At 40.1% G+C, this 14,443-nt stretch overlaps 1 protein-coding gene across 5 annotated transcripts in view; it reads left to right on the top strand.

Annotated features, from left to right (window-relative positions):
* The window catches only part of LHFPL2 (LHFPL tetraspan subfamily member 2), a 148,223-nt gene that overhangs the window by 121,606 nt on the left and 12,174 nt on the right, over positions 1–14,443 (top strand). For all 5 annotated transcript variants that reach the window (XM_054688485.1, XM_037529055.2, XM_054688484.1 and 2 more), the window contains one exon: positions 586–1,245. In XM_054688485.1, coding sequence (XP_054544460.1) covers positions 816–1,245 — 430 coding nt within the window. In that variant the 5' untranslated portion in view covers positions 586–815. The remainder of the gene's footprint in view (positions 1–585; positions 1,246–14,443) is intronic.

Genomic DNA, 14,443 nt, shown 5'->3' with positions numbered 1-14,443 from the left:
GTTGCTACTTTCCAACATTTAGCAAAAGTTGTTGCAAGTTTTTGAAAACTTAGCTTATCAAAGTACCAAAACTGCAAGCAAAAAGTCCTGTAAACTAAAAATGTAGCCAGTCCATTGACACAGTTCACTGCCAGTCATATCTAGACCCGTCTGGATCCCCGTGCTATCTGACTTCTAATAAAAGATGGCACAGGATCCTCTGGGGTAGATGCAGGAACCAGCATTGACCTCTTTCTACTGTCTTGCTGCCTGGAGATAAGAGTAACCACCACAAACAGTTCTGAGAGTATGGCGAGGGAGAACTTGAAACAAAGAAAACCAGCAAATGTGCTGAAAACAGCCGGCATGCTGGCTGGGAACCAGGATTTGCTGTAGGGGGGTTCTGTGGGACTGGGGTGGTGACAAGGGCTGGGAAGGGTTGGGTGTGTGAGCAAGAGGGCTGATTGGGAAGGTCAGCTGTGCAGGGAGTTGCTGGGCCGGAGGCTCACACTTCTGTTGGGGGACCTGAAGTTTGCTAGAGGGTGGTGCCGAGGGGCGGGGCGGGGTCTGGTCCCTGCTAACTGCCTCCTCCCTTCTCTCCTGTAGGTGAGGCTGGCCCAGCTCAGGAGCTCGACATGGCAGCATGACAGCCCTGGATAGCCCAGCTGCCAGTAGCCTGGAGAAAGGAGTCCCACACTGTGGGAGTGAATGCTCAGAGCAGCAACTGCCTCCTGAGCCTGCCTCCTGAGCCAGCAACCGCCTAAGCCGCCTTCCCTGCAGACCTTCTTATATTAACCCCGTGGACTCCTGACTCTTTCTCTGCCTTGAACATCAATATGTGTCATGTCATTGTTACCTGTCGCTCGATGCTCTGGACCCTCCTGAGTATTGTGGTGGCTTTTGCAGAGCTCATTGCCTTCATGAGCGCAGACTGGCTAATTGGAAAAGTCAACCCTCGCAACAACGCTGAGCCCGATGACGAGAATAGGGGCCCTTTGGAGCGCTCCCACCCCACCTTGGGCATCTACGCCCGCTGCATCCGGAATCCTGGGGTGCAACACTTCCAGCGGGAGACATTGTGCGGGCCCTACGCTGAGAGCTTCAGTGAAATTGCCAGTGGCTTCTGGCAGGCCACTGCTATTTTCTTAGCCACGGGCATCTTCATTCTCTGTACGGTGGCCCTGGTGTCCGTCTTCACCATGTGTGTGCAAAGCATCATGAAGAAAAGTATTTTCAACGTCTGCGGGCTGTTGCAAGGAATTGCAGGTAGGTGAGCTGGGAGACAGGAGGGGTCTGAGAGCACTCGGGCCCGGGCTCCTGCAGGGTCACACGCTCATAGTTGACTCATTTTGCTGGCCAGTTTTGAAAATGATACCGTCTGTCCACTCAGATTTCCTCTGGGAGCGAGTGTGCCACCCTCCTTGCTGCCTTTTCCCTGCTTCACTCGCCTTTAACCGGAAGAAGCGTCTGATCTCTTGTCTCACAATGCTTATTTCCTCGGGTTCTAAGTTGTTAGGTTTTGCTTGAGTACTACTGTTTCTGCTTTTCCATTAAATGAAAAGCGTCTCACCACCTCAGTACATTCGCCAAGGAATCGCAGTGAGAGGGGCTCACCTGCAGTAAGTGCTGTGCTAAGAAGGGGACGTGCATGCAGGGGCAGGGTGCCTGGTCCTGCCATGGACTCTCTGCCTTATCCCAACCGCAGGGTGACTTCAGCTTGGGAGGGGAAGATGCAAGCTAGGAAGGAATTAGAATCAGCTGTTCTGTGTTTAATAATGTTCTGGTTTAAATTGTCTGTCTCCTGGAGCCTGACAGAATGTTTTGTGTGCTCACATCAGAAAATATAAACTAATTCTTCCACTTTCTTGGACTTTCTCACTAATGAGCTGGTTAGAAATAGGCAGAAAGGAAAGTCTGAGCTTTACAGGGATTCCAGAGGGAGGTTGTGAGCTGCAAGAAAACATCCACTGCCTACAGTACTTTCACAGCCTACCAGAAAGGTCTGAAAGGAGGATCTTCAACCAAGAGAGTATCAGTCTGACTTGACTCCAAGGGACTTGCTCTAGGCAGTAGAAATTCACACACACACACACACACACACACACACACACACACACACTCACTCATGCACACATTCATGCACATATTCATATGTACACGCACTTATATTCACAGCTAAGTTTAGGGATACCCTCAAGGAAGTAGAGAAGCAGACTCAAAATTACTTGATTTTTAGGGGGAAAAACATAAGAAAATAACCAAAGTGTTTATTAGTTGGACACTTAATGGGGGAAATAGTAATCTATCTGCCCCCTAACTGTAGGGCTCAGGTAACTCATCCCTCAGCATATCCTCAACTTTCTTACTTGGGACTCCTCAACAGCGAAGATAAGCACTGAGTCTGATGTCCAGGGCTGTAAAGAAACAGACGAAAAGTAAATTAAGTCTTGTCTAACTTGGAGCAAACCCCACAACTCAGCAGGGCTAGCTTCCAAAATTACAGATCAAACATTTTTTTTTTCCCCCAAAGAGCTGATAAGATAATGTTTGTAGGTGGAAAAAAATAAAAGGTTTAGGTAACTTGTTAATAGCTATTAAAACACAAAAGTAACAAGTTTGCCAACTTTAATGATTACAATGAATAGAAGATATTTAATTCAAATTTACAACTAGGATTAAAATAACAAAGAATATTCCTCAATGCTACTCTTAAAAAATTGTTTTCTCTTCCTTCTCAAGTGTTAGGGGGCCCATGGGAGTGGGTAATGGGCCCAGAGAAATAACTGCGAGCCTGTCCTGATGTCTGCATGGGGGCTGTGTCCTGATACATCTCAGGCCTGTCTTCTCTTTATCTCTAGGATAGGCCCTTGAGGAGTTGGGGTGGGGGGAAGGGAGAGGATACTAATGTTCAGTTGTGTTACTAACAGTTTTCACTTGAGATAAATGTACCACCTTTCAGGACCTTGGCATTCCTTTCTGAAAATAGATTGGAAAATATGCTCTTACCTTCAGTTGTTTTATCTCAGATTTTGTATACTATGAAACTCATGGTGTCTTAATTTGCTTCTGAAATCTGAAGTTTATGCTCTCTAGCTTGGTATTTCACTTTCCAGAATTGTTAAATAAGATAGGCTGCAATACCTATCGTGTCAGAGAAATGCTCTTATTCTCCTCAGATACATAGTGCTTTAGGAATATGTACAAAGATCCATATGTATCAAAAAACTTGCTGAGAAGTGTTCTGCTTCATTTTCCCTTACCCAGTTGTAGCTGCCCATCCTTGATGACTTCATGGCTTCATTATGAATTTTATCAATATGCTGGTAGGCAGGTGAGCCTCCTGGTGTGTGATCCCTGCATGCTGAGAAAATTGTCATCATCTACAGTAAGGGCTGGGACATCTTGGGTCATGACACCACAGTATGTCCTTTGGAGTTTTTTAGAAGCAGAATGCACACATAGCTCTCAGTCTTGAAAACTGTTTACATGCAATTTTTGGTAAGTTGTTAGTCCAGTGTATTCAATGTTGATTAGTCCATCAGATCTTTTGGTGCTTGTTTACTGTTCTCAAATGGCAAGAGTGTGCATTTTGACACAAAGATGCGTACGCCTCCTCGTACTATTCACTCTAATGTGTTATTCCTGACTTTTCTGTCTGTTGTCAGGCCTCTGGCAAGAGGGCTGAGCAGAGAAGGAAGTAGTAGCATGCCTGGGCTGTTAGTCTGTAAGTCATCTGCTCTTCCAAAGGTTTAGAGTCTCTAAAGAAATCTTAACTTTATCCCCACTAATGTTCCCCATGCATATGTACAAAATTGCAAAAAGTCTGAAATTACTCAAAATTTTAAATGATAGGAGACTGCGATTGCTGTATAAACAGACGGCCTCTGGAGGCCGCTGATCTGAGTATAACCACTGAAATACTAGAAAGAACTAGGTTTTTTTTTCCCTCCTCCCAGTCTTAACAGACTCCTCTGTGAAGAAGTCATGGGAAAGATGGACTAAGTGCTAGATAGTCAGCTCCCTCCTGTTTGTGGCAGGGCACATCAATAAGGGATGTTCAGTGGACTTTTTTTTTTTTTCCTTTTTATAATCCTGGCCAGTGAGGTCCAGATGCCGCCAAGGGTCCGGGAGGGGTGGTGCTCCACTGGTCTCTTTCTAAAGGAAGTCTGCGCCATGCACTTCAAGCCAACGTAAATGGCAGCTCTGAATCTGTGGCTAAGAAAATTGCCCCACCAGTGTCTGAAGCAGCTGACTTGCTTTCTCTTCTCTTGGCCAATCTGTAATAGCATCTTATCAGCCCCAGTCTCAGTCAAGGACTGGTTGCAGCTGTGAACATCAGTCTTTTTTTCCTCCCCATACCACTCTCTCCCCTCTGAATCTATTCTACAGTGAAACAAATGGTGAGAAAGGAGGCCATTGCCTGAGCAACAAAAGGATTCTTTGGAAATACACTCAGACTATTTGTTCTTACAACTTTCATTTTGGCACAAATGACATTTTAAAAACGTAACCGGATGAAAACTACAAAATACTCTTAAGTATATTTCTTTATTACACCTAACTTTAAAGATTAAATAGGACAAACTTGTTTAGCCTTCATAGTCTGTATCAAATACATCTTGATATTCTTGCCTTTAGAAGTGAGAAAGAAATCTGCTACCTCAGTAGCAATCTCAAAACTAGTTACTTTAAAATAATAATAAAATACAGCTGTTATGATTAACTTAACCTAGATAGCAGAATTTGCCATCAAGGTCTAGCCTAATGCTGAGCCCCCAGCTGACTTCCTAAACACTTGTCCACAAATGTCCTTGGTGTTCCACCGGCAACTCTCAGCAGTTAAGAGTTCAAGCCTCACCTGGCCTGGATCCGTCCTGAAGTGACTGAAATGTCGACCCATTTACCTCTCTACGCCTCAGTTTTCTCATTGGTAAAATGGATATGATAGTAGCATATACCTCAGGGTTGTTGTGAGAATTAGATAATACATTTAAAAAGCTTAAGCAGAGTGTTTGGGACATAGTAAGAGGTAAGCTATATGACTCATTAAAATTATTTCTGTCCTCTTAGAAAAGGTTTAGTATGTATTTTTTGTTTCCTCTACCTTGTTCTGTTGAAATCAACGATGACTACATTATGGAGGCTATTCCTTGGCCCCTACCTGTGTTAAGACTGCAGAGTATATAGTCCAGTGCTTAAGGGTCACTTTAGGTGTCCTCAAGGTTTTTTATTTTTAAGCTGCAGATAAGCAGTTGTATTGACAGGAAAACAAAGAACATAAACCTCTCTCCGCTTTTCCCTAAACACACATTCTCCTTTTCTCTCCTTTCTGGAGGCAATTGCTAGTAGTTGAGTCTTGATTGCAGGTGACTTCTTGGGCTCCCCTGGTAGAATAAATTACAGGCTGACTGGTCTTCACTAGGTGAGGACTTGTCCAGGACTTGGCAGAGCCAGAAACACACATCGGTTCATAGCCCTCTGGGATTCATTACAAAAGCTGGGTACTCAGCCAGCGGGGTCGTTTTGTGCCAGCTGTCTTCCTTAGGTTGTGACCTGGATGTAATCCATAGTGAAATTGTAGAATGCAAAGATCCAGGTTTTCCATGACAGCATCAAGCAGTTTGTTTTTGGAAATGCATGCAGAGTTCTCTCAGAAGTCTGTGGAATCCCCAGTGACTCAGGTTTGGGACAAAAGCCATTAAAATGAGCTCAGGATTTGGCTCACTTGAGCTGGCTGGGACTATTCCACTGGGGTTGCCGTGAGGGTTGGACTAGCATATGAGCTGCTGGGCCTGGCTGCCTGCTGTCTTCCAGTCTTCCCTCACAGGCTTGTTTGCTTCTTTGTGTCTGGCTGGCTCTCACACTCTACTCCCTGTAGCCCGCTGTCTGTCTACAGCGGTCTCAGTCCAGCAGGCTTGCCTTAGCAAGCTGCTCCATCAGTCTGACCAGATAAGATTATCGGGGGGCTTAACTCTGCCTCTGTGGTGCTGAGGGACAGGGTATTCTTCTAGGGGTTTGCTCTTTGCTGTGGTGGCTCAGGGCCTAGTACATGCAGGCTCACTTTCTTGGAAAGTGAGCAATAATTGAGGATGAAGGAGGATTATATAAAAAAAAAAAAATGGAAGAGGAATAAAAGGAGAAGAATCTGAGAGAAGACAAATGGAGGTTTTTGCCTTTGCTGTTTTGTGAATTGCTTTGTCATAAATTGAAGTTATGTATGGAAGGATAGATAGGGATATGAAATATCCCATCTTCACTATCTGGGTCTTGGTATTTTCTTTTTTCTTTTTTTTTAAGATTTATTTATACAAGAGCTGGGGTACAGGCCAGAGGTGTGGGGAGTGAGAGGATTCACCAGAGACAGAGTGGGGAACAGAACAGGCAGACTGACGAAATACACTGCTGAGGGGAGCAGCGGGCGAGACAGGAGAGGTCTGTGGGTTGCTCTGAGGCCGGCGGGGATCCAACTGGCACTGCAGAGGCTGCAGACAGCTTCACAGTGCTGCACTCAACTGCCTGCGCCACCAGGGAGGCCCTGGTCTTGGTATTTTCACTGATGTTTTTCACAAGGTGAAAAACAGCCACAGTTCAGCCTGGTCCCAGCATCCATTTTGACTTAATCTATGCCATGTTCATTCATTCCCAGGACAAAAAAGAAAATCAGCCATTGGAGAAAACAGAAATAAGAGTAAGTTTGTGAAGCATAGGGCTAGGGGAAGGGATTCCTGACTCCCACAGGATCTTGCCCCATAATTTTATAGCCTGAAAAATTTACCTGGCTTTCTCCAATAAGGCAGTGAGACCTTGGTTGCCCAACTTCAGAATACCCTCCAAAAAAAAAAAAAAAAAAAAAAAAAAGGCAGGAGGAAAGTAGAAGGAACATTTCTGCATTTTCCTTAGAATAAACATTGGAAGCTTCTAGCTATCAAGGATGCCTCTTGATTTCTGGCTCTTAACAGATAATGCCTCCAGCAGAAGGCAGAGCTAACAACAGTTCAATGTCTGAATCAAACTAAGAATACCACCAATTATGACACATTTACTTATTTTTCAACCTTTAGTAATCCTTTGTTAAAAAATATTTCTGCATTCTTTAGTTGTTAAAATATATATATATATACACACACACACATATTTTACATCATTGTTCATTTTTGTACAATGTTTGCTTTCTCATCTCAGGTATAGTCACCGTAAAATTCCCACCACCACTTCACCCGTGTCCCATCACCAGAGTCCCTTGTGCTCTTCCCTCCCCTGTTTTGATCCTTCTCCCTCCTCCTCCCCTGCAGAATGTCTCTTATTTATAGTTGCCTGTTGATTTTGATTTTTTATTATAATTACTTCCCCCACCCCGATTCCTTATTTGTTGCTTCTACATTCCTCCTATAAGTGAAACCATCTGATATTTTTTCTTTTTGGCTTATTTCACTAAGCATAATCCCTTCCAGCTCCATCCATGTTGCTGTGAATGGTATGAGTTTATCTTTTTTGATTGCTGAGTAATATTCCACCGTGTACATATACGAGTCATCTATTGATTCAGTCATCTATTTCTGGGCATTTGGATTGTTTCCACAGCTTACCTGTTGTAAACAGTTCTGCAATAAACATAGGGGTGCGGGTATCCTTTTGAATTAATATTTTTGTGTCCTTTGGGTAGATTGCTTGCTAGGAGCAGAATTGCTGGGTCATGTGGATGCTCCATTTTTAGTAGTCTGAGGAACCTCCACACAGCTTCCCATAGTGGCTGGACTAGTTTGTATTCGCACCAGCAGTGTAGGAGAGTTCCTTTTTCTCCTCATTTGTTGTTGCCAGTTTTTTAAATTATGTACTATTGTCACTGGTATAAGGTGGTATCTCATTGTAGTTTTGATTTGTATTTCCCTGACTTTATAAAAGTGATGTTGAACTTATTTCATATACCTATTGGCCATTTGCAAAATGCAGAAATATTTAAGGAAGGCCAGAAGTAAATTTCAATTCCAGGTGCTTTTATTAGTGCATAGACCTGTAGCCTGGGTCTACGATTTCTTGAGTTTAAACCCCCAAACCATGTTAGTCATTATTTCATTATACTTTAAGGATGAAAAAAAGTACATCATTATACATGAAGGGGACAAAGAACTCAACCGATCATTAGATTTAAAAAACTGCCTAGAAGAAAGTGAACCAAGCAGGCATTAATTTGAGTAAACTAGGAACTGGGCTCTGTTCTTAAAGAACTCATTGGTAGGTCTAGAATAAAATCACAAACTCGTAAAATTCAGATATAGCAATTCATATGAAAATAAAATGTGGAAAGTGGCGTACTATGGTACCCACTTAATTATAGATATAAATTATTATTATGGAGCCATGGGTGAACTATGTTCAAATTCCATTAACAAATAATCAGTTAAATATGGCTCTGAATATTTACATGAGCTATTCAGGCACTCTGCTTTAAATACTTAATGCAAGGTTGTTATTCTTCTAAGCTGTGGCCACTTCAAAAGTAATCTCCATCTCTAATGAAGAACTATCTGCAACATAGTTAGCCATATTTATGAGTTCAGTTAATGTACAGAGACTTCACAGTAACTTTATTAAATGCCCAGCAATATTTGTTTCTTTAAAGATTGCCCCCAGTGCACAGGAAATTTAAAAATACACATATTGAGAAAATGCAGTCAATATTAAAAACTTTAAACCAAAAAGCATACAGTGGCTATGTGACAGCTTCCAGACCAATTGCAAAGACTTAGTGTTGAAAAGATGGTACCTGGCTCATTGTAGGAATCATTTTAACATTATCTGGGCCCTAAAATCTTTAGCAGGCAATAAATATACTTATTTACTTGAAAATAATTTTTTTAAAGATATATTTATGCATACAAGAACTGGGGTTAGACCAGAGGTGCAGAGGATGAGAGGATTCACCAGAGACAGTGGGGAGCAGAACAGGCAGACTGACTGAAATACACTGCTGGTGGGAGCAGCAGGCGAGACAGAAGAGGTCTGCTGTGCCGAAAATAATTTTTTAAAAAGATTTATTTATTTATGCATACAAGAGCTTGGGTACAGGCCAGAGGTGCAGGGGGGTGAGAGGATTCACCAGAGACAGAGCAGGAACAGAGCAAGCAGACTGACCGAAGTGCACTACAGAGGGGAGCAGCGGGCGAGTCAGGAGAGGTCTGCTGTGCCATATGGGTTGCTCCCTGGTGCTGCAGAGGCTGCAGACAGCTTCATAGGTTGTGTCTTAACCCTTTGCACCACCAGGAAGGCCCCCGAAAATAATTTTTAATGTATCTTTTACTCTGCTATACACTGCACTATATTTTGGCAGCTTATTTTGAATTATCAAATCATTTTGGTAATAATCAAATGGGAGCTCTCTTTTAATCCTACATGTTAGATGAATGATTTCTCAAGAAAATATTTCATATATTTCTTCTAGTTGCCTGTAAGTAGTCCAGGAAACAACAACTCACTTGGTATGTGAAGTACAACTTCATCATTAAATCATGGGAAAGAAAAATCTGGCTTAAGCAATTTTTTGGGATACATTTTAACAGTTGAAAATTAAGGCTTAGAAACTGCCAGTGAAATAAATTTGCATATAAACATGAATCATTGCTACGATAGACTTTTGGAGGCTTCAATAAGGGAGAAGCTGCATCTTTTTTGTAAATTGTTTTTCTACATATTCTAGGGACATCACACAATTCTTAATTAATGGTTATTAATTTTGAGTGATTATAACAAACTTCTTTTGGGGTCCTTGATCCTAAGGTCTTTTTATGACAACTGTGATCTGAGTGTCTTCCAAAGAATTCTCTTGATGTTGCTCTGTCATCTGTTCTTTTACCCCACCACCTCCACCACCCACTGCCCCAAACAGTATTTTTCTTGTCAGTTACATCCCATGGGAATATTTCTAATAGAAAACAAGTACCTTACTAGACTTAGAGCTAAGGAGAAGGTATAAATATTACAACAAGCATTAAAAAGTATTGACACCCGATCTTCCACTATTTCACTCCTCCTCAAAAATCTTTTTATCTCCACCACCACCCATTGTATGCCCTTGACTCTTTCTCTCACCCCTCCACCTCAGAAATATCACTTTATTAATAATTGCTAGTTTTAACAAGTATTTTACTTTGTCAAGTTGTCCACTATATAAATGTCCAATATCTGTCCTTGCCATTCTGACTTGTTTCACTACACATAATTTTCTCTAACTCTTCCATTGTGCTGTAAATGGCAACATTTTGTCTTCATGACTGAATATTACAGTGTGAATATACATCATCTTGATCCAATCTTGTCTCAGTGGGCATTTAGGTTGCTTTCATGTACTCACTGTTGTAAATAATGCTGCACCAAACATTGTAGAACATAAGATTTTTTTTTTTTTTTGAGTTGGTTTCACTTTCTTTGGTCAAATACCCAGGTATGGAATTGCTACATCATTTGGGATTTCGGATTTTAGTTTTCAAAGGTAAATCCAGATAGCTTTCCAAAATGGCTGTACTAGTACTTTCCAACCAATAGAGTAACAGGGCTCCTCTTTCTTTATATCCCCTCCAACACTTGTTGGGTGTTCTGAAATGTGCCATTCTTATGGATGTGAGGTGATATTTGTCATTTTAACTAGCATCTCCCTTATTAAAAGTGATGATGACTGTTTTTCCATGTATTCACCTCTGAAATATATTTTGCATGTATTTCCTCTTTGGTGAAGTATATATTTAGATCTGCTGCCCATTTATTGGGTTTTTAAAAATTATTAAAATGAATATTTTCGTATATCTTGGATATTAACTCCTTGTTGGTTGTATAATGTATATATTCTCCCATTCAGTAGGATTTTTTTTAATATACTTGCATTTTCTTCACTGTATAAAAAGCTTTTAATTTGAAGTAATCCCAACTGTTTGACTATTATTTTCCTTGCTATACATGTTGAGTCTCCAAAAACCTTTATTGTTGATGTCTTAGAACATATCCCCAGTGTTTCTTCTATGTATTTTATTGGTCTTATATCTAAATCTTTAACTAACATATCCAGAATTTTTGTGCCTAGAGTTAGTGATCCAGCTGCTTCATTCTTTTTCACATTTGTCTGTCTAGTTTTCTCAGCACCATTTGTTAGTCTCTCCTTTCCCCATTGTAAAATCATGACTGCTTTAACATAAATAATTGCTATATACATGAATTTATTTTCTGGACCTTTGATTCTGTTCCACTGACCCATGTGTCTGTTTTTATGGCAGTACCATATAATTTTAATTACTGTTGCTTTATAGTGTAAAGTGAGGCAACATGATGCCTCTATTTCTCTTTTTTCACAGGATTGATTTTGCTATTTGAGGGCTTCTATATATAGTTCCTTATACATTTCAGTATTTTTGTTCAATTTCTTTGAAGAATACTGTTTGTATTTTGGTGGGATCTGTGTTAAATTTATATATTGCTTCAAGGAGAAGAGTTATTTTGATTGTATTGACACGCCCCATCCATTAGCATGGAATGTCTATCCATCATATCTAAATCCTTCAAGAAGGTAAAACTACTTCCTTTTTTTTTTTTAGTTTATATATAAAAATGCAATGGATTCCTGTATGTTGATTTTATAACATGCCACTTTGTGTATTCACTTATTTCTAATAGCTTTGTAATGAGATCTTAGTACTCGAAATCTTTAGGATTTTCCATATATAATACATTATTTACAGATAGTGATAGTTTCACTTCTTCCTTTCCAACTTGGATTCTTTTCATTTCCTGTTGCTGTCTGATTTCTCTAGCTGATTGCTCTACTAAATTAAACAAATGTGCTGACAGTTGGCATCCTCTCTTGTATCTGATCTCTCAGGGTAACCTTTCACTATTAAGTATTACACTGGCTATTGGTTTATAATGTATGGCCTTTATAATACTAAGGTAGGTTCATTTTATTCCCATCTTAGAGTTTTTAATCAGAAAATGGTTGCTGAATTTTATCAAATGCTTTCTCTGCATCTATTTTATGATTTTTATCTCTACTTTTTTTTATACAATGTATTACACTGATTGATTTAAGTCATCCTTGCATACTGGGATGAAATTCACTTGATCATGATGTATAAACCTTGTGATATATTGCTAAATTTGATTTGCTAGCGTTTTGTTGAAGATTTTCACATTGATGGGCCTCCCCGGTGGCGAAGCGGTTGAGCGCTGGGTTGCGAAGCTGCCCGCAGCCTCTGCAGCGCCGGTTCGATCCCCGGCTGCTCCCCGGCCACCAGAGGAGGGTCCCGCATGGTGCGCAGACCTCTCCTGCCGCCCGCTGCTCCCCTCAGCAGTGTACTTCGGTCCTTCTGCCTGCTCTGCTCCCCGCTCTGGCTCTGGTGAATTCTCTCACCCTCCCACGCTTCTGACTGTACCCAGTGCATGTATAAACAAAACAAACAAACAAATAAAATAAATAAATAAAACATGCCTCTATAAAAAAAAAAAAAAAAAAAAGATTTTCACATTGTTAATCGAGGATATTGGTCTATAATTATTTTTGTGCTGTCTACCTAGTTTCAGTAATAAGGTAATGTTGGCATTCTAAAGTGTATTAGGAAGTGTTCCCTCTTTTCGGATTTTGAGAAACAATTCAAGTAAGATAAGCATAAGTTCTTGAAAACTGGATAAAATTTATTTGTAAAGCCATCTGGTCCTGGGACTTTGGGGGGAGAATCTTTAATTTTTGTTTCAGTTTCCATGTTTGTAACTGATTTACTCAACTCTTCTGTTTCTTCATGGTTTGGTCTTAGTAAGATATATTGATCTAGAAATTTGTCCATTTCTTCAAAGGTTATTAAATTTATTGACATGTAATTTGTACATAGTAATCTCATGATCCTTTGTATTTCCATTCCATCTGTGGTAATTTCTCCTCTTTCATTTGTGATTGTTTATTAATGTTTTCTCTCTGTTAGTCTAGCTAGAGGTTTATCTATCTGGAAAATATTCAGTGTACACTTGAAATAAATGTGTATGCTGTGGTTTTGGGGTGGAGTGTTTTATAGATACTGTTAAGCCTATTTGGTCTAGTTCCTCATTTGAGCTTATTGTTTCCTTATTTATTATCGATCTTGTCGATCTGTCCACAGTTGGAAGTTGAGTACTAAGATCTCTAGTGCTACTATTTTGTTTCAGTGTTTCTGTTCAGTTCTGCTAGTACTTCAGTTTTCTGGTGAGCTATCATTTAATACATAAATTATTTCTTGTTGTATCTCTTACTACCTTTTAAAATTGGAACTCTGTTTTTTCTGATATAAGTGTAGCTGTTCTCGACTTTTTCTGATTGCCATTTGCTTGTAGGATCATCTTCCACCCTTTAACTCTACATTTGTCTTTGTTGGTAAGATCGGTTTCTTGTAAATGGTAGAAAGTTTTACTTTTTTTGAAATCCATTCAGTCTCTCTGTGCCTTTTAACTGGTAAATTCAGACCATTTACAATTAAGGTTATTGAGACATAAGTGCTTATTGCTATTTTGGGGGTTGGTTTTTTTAGTTTTGTCTTTTAAATTTTTACATCTTTTATATATTTTTAAAGTTCCTTTTCATTGTCTTATGTGATTTCTATTGATATTTGTCTGAAAGTTCTGCTGAGATTAGTGTAGGATGAACTATTTATGTGGCATGCTGGATTGTTTGGTTTCAAACTTGTCCTTGTGTTACTCTCCTCTTTATTAGTTGTCTAATATCTCTATGTTGTTCTGCTGCTTTACAATAACCTCTTTAGCACTTCTTTCATGTGTGGATTGGTGTTGGTAAATTCTTTTAGATTTTGCTTCTCTCTGAAGCCCCTCACTCTTCCTTCTCTCTTGAATGTTAATCTTGGATTGAGGCTGGAATTCTTTCTCTTTACGTACTTTAAATATCTCCTGCCATTCCCTTCTTGCCCGTAGGGTTTCTACTGAAAAAAAAAAAAAAAAAAAAAATCTGTAGTCTAATTGGTGCTCTCTTAGAGGATTACTACTTTTTCATTGAAGTTTTTAATGTTCTGTCCTGTCATGACATTGACACATTTTATCATAATGTCTTGATGTTCGTATTTGGCATTATTTTGTTTGAGACTCTTTGGCCTTCTTGGATCAGGCTGTCTCGTTCATATCCCAGATTGAGATGCTTCCCAGCAATTACTTCTTTAAATACAGTTTCCATGCCTTTCTCTTTCTTCTCTTCAGGGACCTCCATTATATGGATTATTAGTCTCTCTAGGTTACTCCAAACAGTTCTTACACTTTTCATTTGGTTTAATTCTTTCTCTTGTTCTACTTGATGTTCTCTGACATATGCTTTTGAACTCAGATTCTCCCATTACAATGGGAGCAGGGCACTGAAGGGTGACCTCTATTTGGTTTCCCACTTGAGGTGGCAGAATTATGTAGAGAGGGTCCACAGTGGTCCCCTCCCCCTGGCCCAACTCCTGTGTTAAAT

The sequence above is a fragment of the Talpa occidentalis genome, unplaced genomic scaffold (assembly GCF_014898055.3).
Source record: "Talpa occidentalis isolate TD23 unplaced genomic scaffold, MPIMG_talOcc4v2.1 talOcc4.6, whole genome shotgun sequence".
Classification (NCBI taxonomy): Eukaryota; Metazoa; Chordata; class Mammalia; order Eulipotyphla; family Talpidae; genus Talpa; species Talpa occidentalis.
Note: the sequence above shows the minus strand (reverse complement) of the source record. Positions and strands in the feature narration are given on the sequence as shown.